Consider the following 16404-nt stretch of genomic DNA (forward strand, 5'->3'; position numbering starts at 1 on the left):
TGCTGCCATCTTTTTTGGTCATTATTCTCCACGCATGAGTCACTTTTTGTTCTCTGAGTTCTTGTATTATAGCAAGACCCATTCGCTGATAATGCCTCTAGAGGTGTTCAGAGTGTTATGGGGCGTAACTGATACTGGAATACTGTTAAATGATGTAAATTTTAACAGCTTCTCTGAATGAGTTGTCTTAGAAGTTTCAATTAGAAGGTCTCCAGAGACCTTTAATCATTTTAGGAGATCCACAAACTGATTCTAAACATTTCTGTATAAGAAAAAGGCGATAGTTTGCCAACAGGTCGCGTGGATAATGAGCGAATTATAAGAAATGCTGGCACGTCTTTATTCTGATTTTCCGTCCATAGTTGCTTCGGATGATTGGAGTCATGGTCGTTTCAGGAATTTCTGATCTTGAGCTCGAGGGCTCTAAAGATGGATAATTACTTATATCCATGATGGCTCCTTTTGGCCCTGGTGGTTCTTTTTTACCACCCAGGTTACCGGCCCTGCCGCGAGGAGGCAAGAGTAGTGCCTGGTGTGACCAAGCGTAAAGTAGTTGGGGGGGGGGGTTTAGTAATAGAACTATCAGAAAAAGAAAGGTGGCTTTCCTTTCTTGCCCTGCAGAAGCACTTTTGTATCAAGAGCTGTTATGAAATAAATATATTGCTTAAGGAGAAGAATGTAAAAGAACTATGGATTGCTTTTAAGAAATCGTACTTACAGCACAGAGAATTCACTTAGTCACAATCGCTTGGCACCTGGGGCCGACAGCTCCTGTCTGTAACTTACAAAATACAGCATAATCATATAAAGAATATTGGGAAGGAGGGAGAATACACAGGCATGTTTCTCCACCATTGTTTGGAAATGATTTCATTTCCAAATTAAAAAAAAAAAAAAAAAAGAAAGATAAAAAGTGGCATCTGTCAGGTGCCACATTAGCTGTGGAAGGTTAAGTGGGAACACTTATAAAGATCCACTTCCATTTAATTCCCTCCCAGTAATGATGTTTGCAAAAGCCAGAGTTTTATAATTTCAAGGCAGTGTATGAAAAGAAAGTGCAACTTACTTCCAATTCATCCAGTTAAAGTGTGAAAAACTCACTGTAACAGTATTTCATAATAATTTAATGAATAGAAATAGAAATAATGAATAACTAAATGAAACAAATACGATGTAGTTTTATCATAGAATTCAATAACATTTTTAATTATCAGCAGTTTATATTATTTATTATATAAAACTGAGGGGAAAAATATATTTACCTGAATACTAAGGATTTCCAGATTCTCTAATTCTTCCAGGTTTTGTAGTTTTGTAATTTTATTTTTTCCAAGAAACAGACTGTGAAGGTTTTTCAGAAATTCCAAGTTTTGAATAATCTATTAAAAAAAGAAAAATTAATAGACAACCATTGACAAAAAAAAAAAAAAAAAATTCTTCTACTTAGTTTTAGAACATAATTCATTAAGTTGAAATAACCTAATAGTATGCGAGTCATTCTGATCTTCCACTTTTTCCTTTCTCTTTTGCACTCCAAATCCACTCTGTTTTATTGACATTACTCAAAATCTTAAGAAAAGTTTTCTTAGCTTCTCCATCACTGACTGACATTCTAAAACATCAGATTTTGTAATTCTCCTAAGAAGCAGGAAGAAAGCAAAATATTTCATATTTTTTATCAGAAAAAAACAAGAGGAAAGCAGATCTTTTAATACTCACTTTGCACTTCAAATAAAATTTTATATTTGTATCCAGGCAGAGGACTGATTACAAGTACACAGTATACTTTCAAACATTAGTGTACCTAGAATATTTCTATCCATCGATTTTTATTTATATCTTTCCCTCCCAGTTAATAATATTTTGATAATAATCTTGAAAAGAGTTGAGGATTCCTTTATAATTTATTTTTTTATGTTATCTAAATATTCTTTCAAAGTTTCAGTATCAGTTGAGGGCAAAAAAAAAAAAAAAAAAAAAAAAAACCTTCAATTTTGAGGGGGGGGGGTTGTATTTGATAGGTTTACTTTCAAATTTGCTGTCTATAATTCTATCTTCAAAGCTTCCTAGAATTTTAAAATTGACCTTATTCAATTAGTTGCAGAATACGCAATCAAGAAGTATTTTTCTTACTTACATTAGGGCTGTTTCAGCCTATGGTGGTCCTTTGTTAGTAACTCAACCTTATGGCATATCCTTGGCACAGCCTATTTGACTTTAATGGCTTTAAATTACAAGTTAGATTTCATAATGTATTCTGAAAAACTGTGTAATTTGGACTTACCTGACATGAGGCCTATTTGGCAGATTTCTTAACTTAAGTTCATCAACATCCTTACAGGAAGAGATGACTGCCTTGCTCGATTGAAACCTTGGCCTGAAGGATCCCACAGAATGGTCTTTTTTTTTTTTTCAAAATCGGTGCTGTGGCTTCCTTTGCTTTCTTTTGTTATTAATTTAGTTATGTGTTTGGTTTAAATGGTCGGTTTCTAGCACACTGGCAACTAAGGCCAAATTGTGCCTGTCACAGTAATTATGTAAATAAAATGAGTTTTCCTAGTCATGTGTAAGAAATATTTGTATGTACAGTGGTGTTTAAAGAAAGTGCATCACCACTTAAAATTGTAATTTTTGTCTGAATAACGTAATTATATGACAATAATTCGTACAGATTGCATCAGATAAGACATGTGTAGGTGATAACATAGTATTGCAGAAGCTGTTACTTTCAGCTATATAAGCATGCTCTGAGTTGCAGTCATTCCTTGCTTGTGTCAGGATGGAGAATTACGTGCAGTTGACGCCATGAAGAAAGAGTGTTACTGTTGCTTTACGTGAGGAAGGATGTTCTTCCCATCATATTTCTTATAATGTGTCTTGTAATCAGTTGACAGTGAATAGATTTCTTTCCAAACTCAAGAATACTGGTTCTGCTGATAGGAAAAAAAGGAACCAGATGCAAACGGGTCTCTATGCCAAAACAGGACAAGGTTTTGAAGCGCTTATGCCATAAAAACCGTAAAGCTTCTTCGACTGAGCTGAAAAGTGAATGGAAAGAACATACAGGAGTGGTAGCAAGTGCAGTAACAGTCAGAAGACGCCTCTTCCTCGTCAAAAATGGCCTTGTAACCTGTCATCCTAAGAAGAAGTCCCTCCTCACACAAAAAATGAAAAAGGCCTGATTAATTTGGTGTAAGGCATGTCAAATGAACCCCCAAGCAGTGGAAGTCAGTTATTTTCTCGGATGACAAGAAATTCAACCTGCATGGCCCTAATGGGACATAAATGATTCGCCGTAGACGTGGTGAAGAATACCATCCAGACTGTATGGTGTCTACAGTGAAATTCCCTATCAGCCAAATGATATGGGGGGGTGCATGCATTTCGTATCATTTCGTATCACAGAGTAGGTCACCTGCAGTTTATAAAAGGTTCCATAAATGCCAATGGATACCTGGCTATATTGGAAGGCAAACTGCTGCCAACCATTAGAGAACATTTCAACCTCCCAAGTAACTGCATCTTTCAGGATGACTCTGCATCTTGTCATCGGGCGAAAAGTGTAAGTAGGCACTTCTGTAGTTACTTCAGCTTCATTTCTGCATTAGAGGTTCGACAGTAATGTGTTTACATTTGTTACAGGTGAAGAAATGGTTGGAAGAACGGTCCATTACAACTGTTAGCTGGCCAGGAAACAGCCCGGATCTGAATCCTATAGAGAACTGTTGGCATTGTGTGGAATCTGCAGTTGCCAGAAAGAAACCAAAGACCCTTCGTGAACTTCAGGAAGCCATAATTAGTGTTTGGAACCATGAACTACCAGTTGATTATCTTTAGATATTAACCTTCTCAATGCCTTGATGGTGTGATGCTGTCATCAGGGCCAGAGGCAGTTCAACTAAATATTAGTTTGCACCTGGTGAACTTTTCATTTTGTTTTCCATTTAAAATGATAAACTGAAGCAAACTGAGGGCTTCTGATATTTCAGCCATAATTGTTGTGTTTACCAAAATTTTTGTACAGTGGAATCTCGTTAATACAAAGTTAAAGGAACCTAAATTTTCACATTTTGTAATAATGAGGTTCCACAAGTGTCAAAATTTTACCGTGTTTTTTTTTTTTTTTTTGGTACATACTGTATATCTAAGAATAATAATAATAATATCAAAAATAAATTAATAAAATAAAACAAATTAAAAATAAAAGCCTTGTCTAACAATACAGTAATAGGAATAACATATTTTTTAAAGATTTTATTTTATTTGTAAGGTAAACTAAGAGAAAAGCAATATTAATGGAAATGAAAATATTGTACAGTATATATTTTGATATACACAATATTTTGGTATCACAGTAAAAAGAATTAATCTTAATATAAAAGGAGACATACAAACCATTAACTTTTTAATAAATTAATCTAATTTAAAGAAAGAATCCAATGTTGTTTGCACAGTTTTTGTCCTATATGCATTTTTAACTAGAGCACAGACATTATCAAATGCAATAGTTGTTTCTTTATCAACGTTACTGCAGGCCAACACATTCTCTATTATGTTCAATGCATTTCGGGCATCTTTTTTAGATGGCAGTTGCGTGTTTCTTCATTTTTGCTGACGCTGGTAACAAAAACATCATTGTTTTGTTTGGTACCCAGCAGCTCTTCTGGTGTTGACATTGCAGTGGTAGCAACTTCAGTATCCACCTTCACAAACTCTTCAAATTCCCAAACTCCATATGCACCTTCAAATTCCTCCATTCCTCACTGTTGCTACCACATTTGTCTGCTGGACCATGTTTTTCAATTATGTTCTCTCCAAAGCCACTCTTTCTGAAGCAGTTTATTATTACACATGATGTAATACTTTCAGAAGCAATAACAAGATTATGGATAGCATCCAAGACATTCCAATTTGGCTGCAAATTGTTCCCTCCTTCTATGTTGCGGATCAAGTACCTTATCAGGAGGCTCTATATGCTCTCTTGAGGTTATAAATAATGCCTTGATCCAGTGGTTGTATTAAACTGATGGTATTGGGGGGGGGGGTAAAAACAACAGCCGTATATTTGTCAACTTAAGTGTCTTGGCAAAATGTGTTGTACAATGATCTAGATTTTGACCATAAGTCAAGCACTTCTATTAGCCTCAATCACAGGAAAGTTGGTTAACTTCTTTAAAACATCTTGGCTTGGAAAACTTACCAATTGCATTATAACAGAACAGTGAGTCTTTGTTTACTTAATTTTCCCCCATGACAAGACTCTCCTCGAACAGCAAATGTTTTGTTTGGCAGCAATTATAAAATCAACCTGTCTCGTCAATATTAAAAATATCCTTTGCCTCATATTTTTCAAGGATGAACCCTACAGAACACCAGTCTGTAGCCTTTTCTTTGTCAACTAATCCAGAGTCACCGCAAACATTTTGCAAAATCAAGTTATTCTTATCATTAAATCTTTGCAGCTAGCCACTGCTGCACATAACAATTTGTAATATGATTATAATTTAAAATAGTCACTTATTTTAGATTGCTTTAAATTATCACTATAAAGTCTATTTATAGATTTTTCAATATTGTTTAAAAGTCTATAGACAAATCATGTGAATCTTCATTCAAGGCAAAAAATCTAGCATGTTTGGTGATTGGTGTTCACTTTTTTTGTTAACCTCATCCCATGTTGATACACATAAATACATTGCTTCCAGCACATCAATTTTGTATTGTGTTTCGCTTTCGAGACACAAACATTTTGTTTAATAGCATTCAGCAATAGTTTTTTCTTAAAGCACTGGATTAAAACTAGATAAAGTGGTTGATCAAGGTGTAATCAAGTCTTCTTCCACTCACATTACTGGCCCCATTTCAGGAAAGCAGGAATAATGCCATGAGTGGCCAAGAGTAGTTGGGTTAGTGAAAAAAAAAAAAAAATCTTCCCATTTCATCCAGCCATTCACTCCAAAAGTGTCTAGTTCTGCCTTGAATTTATATGAGCTGTCAACTTCCACAGCAACAGATGGAAGTTTGTTCAGGCAATTAACAACCCACTGCCTAAAGGCAAATTCTGCACATCTATTCTATATCTTTCCTTAATTTAAATCTATGCCCCCAAAAGTGCCTAATCTCTGAGCAAGAGGAAGAATCCTATCAGCATTGAGCTTGCTCAAATCATTCAAGGCCTTATACACCTCAATCAGATCATCTCGAAGGTGCCTAATCCCCAGATGCTGCAATCTGCAGAACTTAAGCCTTTCTTGGTAACAGCAATCCTTTGTTCCTCTCACCAATTTCATTGCCATTCTTTGTACTCATTCCAACAGCTCTATATCCTTCCTACAATGAGGCCTCCAGACCTGTATGCAGTATTCAAATTGGGGCCTGACCACTTCCCCACAGAATTCCTCACATGTGAATGTAGATGCAGAATACTCATTCAGTTTGTCAGCTACCTGAGCAGGAAATTCAACAGTCAAATCATCAATGTCAAGAGGACCAATCTGATTCATCCCCTTCCATCTAGAGTTTACATAAGTAAAGAAGACATTGCTATTTTTCTCTGCATCCTTTGCCAAAAACCTTCACTTGCCTAACCTCCTTTATGACTTGATTACAGACTAGCTTATATCTATCATAGGCTTCTATGATAGATACCATGCATTTTTTTCTCAGCCACACGTCTCATTAGTTCGCATGACATCCATTTAGGTCTAAGATTGGAACGGTATTTCTTAGTTGGTATGGAGTGCCTAGTTTCTACGATTACTTCCATTTAGAAATTGCTGTTAGTAATATCACCAAATGGCCTCACTGTCCAGAATTTAAAAACTGCCTGAGACCACAGAGGTCACCCTTATGAAAGCAAAAGCCGTTCCCTTCCCTTTACCCCTAACAGTAGTTATGTTTCTAAGCAAGTCCCACATTAGCACACTACGATCACTACCACCCATAGGGTTAGTTACCTGCATGTTCTTAATGCATGAAGAATCACTGCATGTTCTTAATGCATGAAGAATCACTGCTGATAATCAGATCAAGAGAATTGCTTACTCTTATTGTTACTTTAACATGCTGCTGTAGAAACAGTCATACAATAAATCAATAAAAGTGTTGCTATTTTGTGAGTGAATAGTATACTTCCTCTTCTTTTTCTTCCTTTTCATAAATAAAGCACAGGCATCTGGAAGAACTTGTTGCAGATGGTGGCCTTGTTTTCGGCATTTTCATTTTATGTCTCTTGAGTTGAAATAATAAAAAGAATGAAATAAAAGTTAAACAAAACTGGTAGAGACAATTCTTCTATAAGTTCTGCCAACAGCCAACATAGCAGTGGCCACATCAACACAAACATGGTAATTTTTTTTTTTTATAAATCTTTAAAAATCCAAGGCAGAAAAGAGCTCCTAGAGAGTACATTGAAGATTATGTCATATCTCCTGACACCATTTTTCTGAACTGGAGATGTGGAGGACTGACTTTTTTAAATAAACGAAAATCTAAAATGGCAGCAAACAAAAAACACAAAAACAAATCTTTAAAAATATTAAACAAACAAAGAAACAAAGATATCAGCATAGCTAGCAATGAATTCTAATCCCCCAGACATTTCTACTCCCCAGAAAAAAATTAAGTTTCAATTAGGCCAGACAAAAAAGTCCTTTGGCTGCCTGACTAATACTTCTTGGTGAAAGTACTAGTTACAGACCCACAGAAGATAGCACAACCAGTGATGTCTGCTACTTTTGAACCAAGGAACAATTAAATCTTATATCCAGGTGCAACTCTTAGCATTAGTAGAGGCATATGATGCAAGAAAGCAAGCTTATACAGCATCAGCCAAAAAAAAACCCTTATCCATTTCACCCATCTATTCGCTCCAAATGTTTGTTGAGTTCTGCCTTGAATTTATTTAAGCGGTCAACTTCTACAACAACAACAGATGGAGGTTTGTTCCAGCAATCAACAACATTTATTTTTCCACATCTATTTTACAACTGTCTTTCCTCAATTTCAATTTATGCCTCCTCGGGCGATTAATCTTGGCAAGAGAAAGCATCCCATCGACATTGAGCTTGCTCAAACCATTCAAGATGTTATGCACCTCAATCAGATCACTTCGCAGGTGCCTAGTCACGATACACTATAATCTGCAAATGTTAAGCCTTTCTTTATAAGGGCAACACTTTGTTCCATTCACTAATTTTGTTACCCTTCTCTATACTCGTTCCAGCAGCTCTACATCCTTCCTAAAATGAGGCCTCCAGACCTGTATACAGTACTCAAGGTGTGGCCCAACCATTGTCTTATACAAGGGGATAATCACCTTATCACTGCTAGAAAAATTCTTGTATATCATTGACAAGACACCATGAGCTACTTTTGCAGACTGTCTGCACTGCTCAGAAAACTTCATCTGACTGCATAATTACCCCCAGATCCTTTTCGCCCTCTACCAACTCACAGTTGATACGTTACTCTGGGATTACTGCTTCCCAAATACAGTACTTTACATTTGTCAATGTTAAACTTCAGTTGCCACCTCTCATCCCATCTGCTCAACATTTCTAGATCTTGTTGAAGTAGCATACTGTCATTAGTCATTAGTGTCATTAACAACCCTGCCAACCTTCGTATCGTCTGCAAACTTAGACATTAAGACTGATATACCTTCATCAATATCATTAATAAATACAGAAAACAACAATGGACCCAAAATTGAATCTTGGAGAACTCCACTAATAACATTAGTCCAAGAAGAGCAGTGTCCAATGATTACCACTCTCTGTCTCTCCCACTAAACCATCCCTTTATCCATAGCAGCATTTTGCCCTTAATGCCATACTGCTCCAATTTGTACAGTAGTCTTCCAGCAAAAGTATCAAAAGCTTTCCTAATATTCAAGTATATGATATCAAAATTATTTTTTGCACCCAGTTCCTTTGTGACCACATCATAGTATCTAATAAAATTTGTAGACAAGATTTCCTCTTAACAAACCCATGCTGTGTCCGAACTATAACCGAAGTGTTGTCTAGATCATCTTGCAATGCTTTTTTAACCAGTGCCTCCATTAATTTCCTTGGAACAGAAGTTAAACTAACAGGTCTGTAATTACTTGTGTCACTCTTTGATCCTTCTTTGTGAATTGTGGACACATTTGCGTACCTCCCTCGAGTCCACGGAAACTCTCATAATAATGGCTAAGGGTTTGCATACTTCCTTTGATCCCTCCTTTAATATAACTGGATAGACCCCATCCACCCCAGCAGATACCTTTCTTATGTTTATCTTCAACAATTTCTCCTCCACTTTGCTCTCAGTTATTACAAAATCTTTTATCTCATTACCTCTAGTTTAATATACCTCTAGTATTCCCCTCCCTGAATAACTCCTCATGTATAAATGTAGATGCAGAATATTCATTCAGTTTGTTAGCTACCGGAGCAGGATCATCAATAGCTGAACCATCCATATCAAGTGGACCAATCTGATTCGTCCCTTCCTTCTAGAGTTTACATAAGTAAAGAACTCTTTGCTGTTTTTCTTTGATTTATTTGATTTATTTACAAGTTCGATTTATCTGATTTCAGAAATAAAGCACAGCTATACCATTTTCGTGGGAACTTGCTCACCATGTAATCAGGTGTGGAAATAAAGTACAGTAAACCCCCGCTATTCGCGGTCGCTGATTTAATATAAAATGAAACCTGAAAAAAATGTGAATTTTAAAGCGCCGTGAACATTTTTCGCCATAAAAAAAACATGGACGTGGCTAAAATTATCTTTCCCAATCAAAACAGTGCTCAGCAGGTGGGGGTGAGGGGGTGACAAAATCGCGGTGGATGTTTCTCGCTAATCCTTGTTCAGTATGTGTTATGCGCTTGTCATGGAAGGTTTCGTCATTTGCTTTTAATTTATATGCTTATAAACTGAATAAATTTATAAATTGATATGCTTATAAAAGTGATAAAGCTACCGTTTTGCAGTGTAAAACAGACTTTTTCGAGTGTGTTAACGGAAGAAAGTGACTTTATTGTGGACAAGTTCTTTCTAACCCGTACAAAAATATGGCTACGAATAACAAGGGAAATGTGAAAAGATCAAAGGTGATGACATTAGCGAATAAAATTGAGTTATTAGACAAAATTTCTAATGGTGAAAGTGTCTCCTCAGTGGCAAAACATTATAAAATCAATGAGTCAACGGTATGATCAATAAAGAAATCGGAAGGAAAAATCCGCCGTAGTGTCCGTGAAGATGCGCTAATTGCTTTAAAAATTTGCTCTGTAACTCATGATGTTAAGTTAGAAAAAATGGAAAAGGCTTTAAATCTGTGGATAGAAGACCGAACTCAAAATAAAATTCCGTTAAGTTCACTCACCATTCGTGTAAAGGCAAAACTCCTTTATCAACACTTTAGCGAAACTGGTGATAGCACTGGCGGGATAAGTTTTTTAGCTATAACAAAGACGCTGGTTTGAAAGATTTGTTTGAAATTTCTAATAAATATTACATTTAACATTAAATTGTTTCTTATTTTCATTTCGATGCCATATGCTTGCATTTCACGATGTACTGTCTATGTACATAGTCATATTATGAAGGTACATATAATACATACATAGACAAAATTTTAGACTAGTTTTTCTTATATATTTCATACTTTGGAACGGAACTCCTTTATTACTATGGAAGCCATAACTCAGTATTCACGTTTTTGGTATTCGCGGCATTTCTCAGGAACATAACCCCAGCGAATAGCGGGGGTTTACTGTACTTCCTTAGTGAAGAACTGAATGTTCTCTTACTTATTATCTCCTCTTGTTTTCAACACTTTAAGACCTCCGTAGTAAAAATTACAGTCAAAATAGTCCTGATTCTGTCTAGTTTAGTGATCTACTTCAAAACGGAAGTAGAATATTTAAAAATTATTTTGGTTTAAAAATTGTTTAAATTATTCAACATATCTGAGAGTAATGACAGTCATTATGTGGATGTAAGGCATGTTGGATTGAAGAGCTATGGTGGCATTTTCAACTGTTGTTATAATATTAAAAAGAAACAAAAAAATTGCTTTAATTCAATCGAAAAAAGAGGAACACAAACATCCAGCACAACAGATGCTAAATAACATGTCTAGAGTTATCAGCTTGATTGGCCTATCACCAGAAGTTCAGAATTCAGAAGTTCTTTTTCTTGGGGAATTATTAATGTCTTATTTTCGAAACTTCTTTTGGATTTGGACTTGACTCCGTGCCACTCATCAGTGATTGCTCATTGTAGTTTTCAATTTGGTAATGCTGAATAGCACTCTCAAGACTTTCCTCACCACTTCTAACTGTTGTTTAAACTTTTACAGGTTGTTGCCACTGTTCTGCCAGTCTAGGTATAGATATAACCAAAGGCCGACCTACACACATGCTTCAAAATCCTTTTTTACTTCAGTGGCATGTATCGGTTTAAACCTATCTTTCCTTTTAGCACTTCTTTCTTTCTAGATAGATAGTAAATTTCCACCAAATACTTATCCAATTTGACAGGAATGTATGCAGCTCCCTTTTCCACACACAAATTAATAAGCTAACAAGGTCAGCCTATTACCATGAAGTGCTCAACCTTCTCTTTTAATACTTACTACTCCATATTTTGGGCCAACCATCTCAACAGGTGGATATCGTTGGCCTAAAATATGCACACAGTTTTTTTTTTTTTTTTTTTTTTTACAGGAATCCCACAGCCTTTCAGGTTGTGAAGAAGGTATCCAGTGTTGTAGCATCTAGAGTCACCTTCATATTTATTTACTATGCTCCCATCATTAGTGTACATGGCAAGTATATGTGTTCTTGTTTTAGCTCTTTTTAACTGTAACACAGTCCATACATTTGCTTGTTCTATGGGTAGCCCCAGCAGGCCTTGTAATCCCCACACTTTCTTTTCAGAACGCAGCTTGTGTCAAAAGAAGCACTGCAAGAATCACTTTTGCTTCAGTGTATGGCTACCTTTACTATTAATCTATATATCATCAACTTCCCCAAATTAGCAGTTTTACAATCCATCTTTTATAGCCACCTAGCACAAAAAATATTCTTGTACCTGTATTATTTTATTTCATCTCAACCCCTGTAGAAACAGCTCCCTTGTTAATAAATAAAGCCTATGCTGAGAAAAATTCTCTCAACATGAGATGAACAATTTCTCCAGGGCTGGACTGATTGATGAAGCTCTCATCATGTATCCTTGGCTATTATGCCTCTGCAAAATTCCATCAAGTTTACTCAAATTTAGCATTAACTCAACTTTTTCTCTACATTTCCTCATACCTGAAGTAAATCCTCTGATCTACCAAGTTTATATCATTAGTGCCAACATTTTCAGCAATTCATCTTTTGTACCTTTATGAAAAATGCAAAAGTTAATGATATAATGATATCATTATCTATTACCCTTGGGCAGACATACCCTAATCTGCTGACCAGGATAGTGGGAGCCAGACATGTTCAAAGCAGCTAAGTGGATTTTCTTATTTATTGATTTGAAATTATCGTTTTTCTAAAACTTTTGATTTAAACTTAGTAGTATACCATTATTTTGTGAATAATCTGGTGTATTTATTCTTTACTTGGCCTTGTAATTGCATAAAAATATCGGTAAGGGTATCAAATCCACCTGCAAAGTTGCAGCTCCGCTGAATGAGAAATTTTTTAGCCATATTTAGCCGCTTTATTGACCAATTGTTACGTCAAATTATTTTATATAAGTAGCTTATAGACCAACTCAGGATCGTTAGTTTATTCTGAATTGAGACAGCGAGATTTGGAAGTTAATTAATGTGTCCGTAGATTTACCGTTCGTAACTTGTCACCTTTGTTATACAATACAATGTTATATCCCGAACTAGATAGCGTTAGTATAGTATATAATATAATATTGTCAATTAATGAGTAAAATCTATTAATTTTGTTAAACTTCATTGTCAATTAAATTGTACTTTTAACTAAATACATATAACGACTTAGATTACAAATGTAACATAATTAATTAATACATAACTTGATACGGAAGTTATATAAAGAGAACTCGTAGATCATACTTCATAGTGAAAAATATATATAGCATTACAACTGTTTGGAATACAAGTTTATGATTATAATTCTGTACTAAAATTGAAATTTTATTGAAATGAAATCGAAATCATGATTCAGACCAGAGCAGCAAAGCAAAAGGCTCAAGCTAATGGGAATTAGCATTAGCATTAGTAGAGGCATTTGATGCAAGAAAGCAAGCTTATGCAGCATCAGCCAAAAAAAAAAAAAAAAAACCCACTTCCACTTCACCCCTCTGTTCGTTCAAAATACCTGTCCAGCTGAGCCTTAAACTTATTTAGGCTATCAACCTCCACCACAAGGGATGGAAGTCTGTTCCACCAACCAACCACCCGCTGGCTAAAGGCAAATTTCCGCACGTCTATCCTACATCTGTCTTTCCTCAATTTGAATTTATGCCCTCTCAGGTGATTTTTCTGAGCTAGAGGAAGAATCACATCAGCATTAAGCATGCTTAAACCATTCAAGGCTTTATACACCTCTATCAGATCACCTCGCTGGTGCCTAGTCTCCAGACACTGTAATTTGCAAAACTTAAGCCTTTCTTCGTAAGAGCACCCCTTTGTTCCATTCACTAATCTTGTTGCCCTTCTCTGTACTCGTTCCAGCAGCTCTACATCGTTCTTGAAATGAGGCCTCCAGACCTGTATACAGTACTCTAGGTGTGGCCTGACCATCGCCTTATACAATGGAATAATCACCTCCTTATCCCTGCTGGAAAAATTCCTGTATATCATTGACAATACTCCATGAGCTACTCTTGCAGCCCGTCTGCACTGCTCAGAGAACTTCATATCTGCCTGCACAACCACCCCCAAGAATGCTGTGGCTCAGAGGAGAACTGGGGGGGGGGGGCAGTTGTCCTCTGAATCACAGCCTTTTAAAATGCACTGTTTGCATGACATTTGTGGAGCAATCGAGTATGGGACATGATATTGCCATGGGGAATGTCTTTGTGTGTGCGCATGATGCAAGGAGTGTAACGAAATCAGGTGACAACTCAGCGTTATTATGGACCTATATGAGAGCTTGAAGGACAGGGTGGATGCCCTCGAAGGTTCTAAATTGAGGGGCCCATCAAGCTCTCAGCTACCCACATCAACGGCAGAGCTTGTTCTTGGTCATCGTGCAACACAGCGGCAACCCCCAAGGCAGAATGTGCTGGTCCCACAAAAACTAGTAGTTGTTGGTGACTCTATTATCAGGGAAACGGGGAACATGCTTTGTAAAAAGGATAGGTGGAACAAGACCAGGGTATGTCTGCCAGGGGCAAAAGTTGATGAGTTTGTAGAGCGGATATAACTTTTAAGGGCACAAAAGGTGATATAGTTGTACATACACGTTGGCACTAATGATATTAAGAGTAGGAGACCGGCAGAATTACTTAACAAGTACAGGTCACAGCTGAAAAAAATCCGTGAATTAGGGTTGAATATGAAAGTGTCTGCAATTCTGCCCAGACACGATAAGAGGGAGTATATGATGAGAGCCTTGTCAATCAATTCGGCCCTGGAAAGATTGTGCAAGGCTCAATGGGTAGAATTTTTTTTCAGCCTGGTCTGTACTTGTTAACAAGAGAGACTGCTTCTACAGGGATAGGATACACTTAAATAGAAAGGGTGCTTTGATTTGATTGATTTGGTAGTTGTTGGTGCATCGGCTTCTGTGGTCATATTGCACCTCCCAAGGTTTTTGCAGTACTTTGATCCAAGCCCGAGGCGGGAATCGAACCCGTGACCTTTGGGTTGCCGGGCAGGTACTTTACCCACTCGGCTAGCCCATTCGGCAGAAAGGGTGCAAGAATGTCTTCTGATGCTATCGAGGCAGTGTTAGGTGGGTCGGAAAACTGCTAGCTTGGGGGGATACAAGGACTAATAGATTAACAGTAGCCACTGGCAGAGGTGAAAGTGATTCTTGCACTGCTTCTATTGGAATGAGCAGAAGCCTTGAAAACAAGATGCAGGATATTTCAGAGACTGCTGGGAGCCATTGCGGTACAAGTAAACACATGGGTTGTGTTAGGGTAGCTAAGAATAGAAACAGGTGCATGTATACTTGCGTGTACACCAATGCTAGGAGTTTGGTAAATAAATTTGAGGTATTGCTCAAAGCATCAAAGGCGGATATTGTTGGGATATCAGAGACGTGGTGTCATACAGATATAAGGAATGCAGAACTGGAATTTGGGGAGTACAACATCTACAGAAAGGATAGAAAGGGAGGAGGGATTATGCTAATAGTTAAGAAACACATAAAATCCAAGAAAGTGAAGCCAGTCGACATAGCTGGACAGTGCAGTGTCGAGTCAGTTTGGTGTGACAGCATTGGGCGATCAAAATTGAGATTAGGAGTTGCTATAGGCCTAATGACTCTGATGAGTATAATAAGAAACTGTACAGGAATATAGAGTGGGCCAGTAAATCAGAGTCTTATAATGGGGGATTTTAATTTCCCAGATATTGACTGGAATTTGTGGGTTGGTCACACACACTAGCAAGGCCTTTGTGGATTTATTGGATGATTGTTTGTTTGGGAGGCAACTAGAGGGAGTAATACTCTTGATTTGATTATCAGTAGTGATTCTTCATGCATTAAGAATCTGCAGATAAAGGAACCACTAGGTGGCAGTGATCACAGTGTGCTGAAGTGGGATTTACTCAAAGAGGTAACTACCATCAGGGGCAAAGGGAAGGATTATTGCTTTCGTAAAGGTGACTACGATGGTCTGAGACAGCATTTAAATTCTATACAGTGGGACCAACTGATGATGTTACCAAGAACAAATTCAAAATGCGAAGCATTCAAAGAACTTATCTTGGAAGCTACTAGGCTTTACATACCAACTAAGAAATATTGTTCAAGGTTTAGGCCAAAATGGATGTCAGATGAACTAATGAGGCATATGGCAGAGAAGAAAAATGCATGGGATACATACAAATTAACACATGACACAGAAGCCTATGATAGATACAAGTTGATATGCAACCAAGTTACAAAGGAGGTTAGACAGGTGATGGCAGATTACGAGAAATCCTTGGCAAGGGATGCAAAGAAAAACAGCAAAGAGTTCTTTACTTATGTAAACTCTAGAAGGAAGGGGATGAATCAGATTGGTCCCCTTGATATCAATGGTTCAACTGTTGAACTTTGGCAGTAAGCTAGATAATCTTGTAATAACTGAGAGTAAAGTGGAGGAGAAATTGTTGAAGATAAACACAAGAAAGACACCTGGGGTGGATGGGATCTATCCAGTTATATTAAAGGAGGCAGCAAAGGAAGTAAGCAAACTCTTAGCCATAATTATGAG

The 16404-nt window shown here is 36.9% G+C and overlaps 1 protein-coding gene across 6 annotated transcripts in view; it reads right to left on the bottom strand.

Annotated features, from left to right (window-relative positions):
* sds22 (protein phosphatase 1 regulatory subunit sds22) overlaps nucleotides 1-16404 on the bottom strand; it is a 289557-nt gene that overhangs the window by 102719 nt on the left and 170434 nt on the right. For all 6 annotated transcript variants that reach the window (XM_090383791.1, XM_090383788.1, XM_090383790.1 and 3 more), the window contains one exon: nucleotides 1263-1379. In XM_090383791.1, coding sequence (XP_090239917.1) covers nucleotides 1263-1379 — 117 coding nt within the window. The remainder of the gene's footprint in view (nucleotides 1-1262; nucleotides 1380-16404) is intronic.

The sequence above is a fragment of the Mastigoproctus giganteus genome, chromosome 10 (assembly GCF_048544385.1).
Source record: "Mastigoproctus giganteus isolate SK-2022 chromosome 10, ASM4854438v1, whole genome shotgun sequence".
NCBI classification, from domain to species: domain Eukaryota; kingdom Metazoa; phylum Arthropoda; class Arachnida; order Uropygi; family Thelyphonidae; genus Mastigoproctus; species Mastigoproctus giganteus.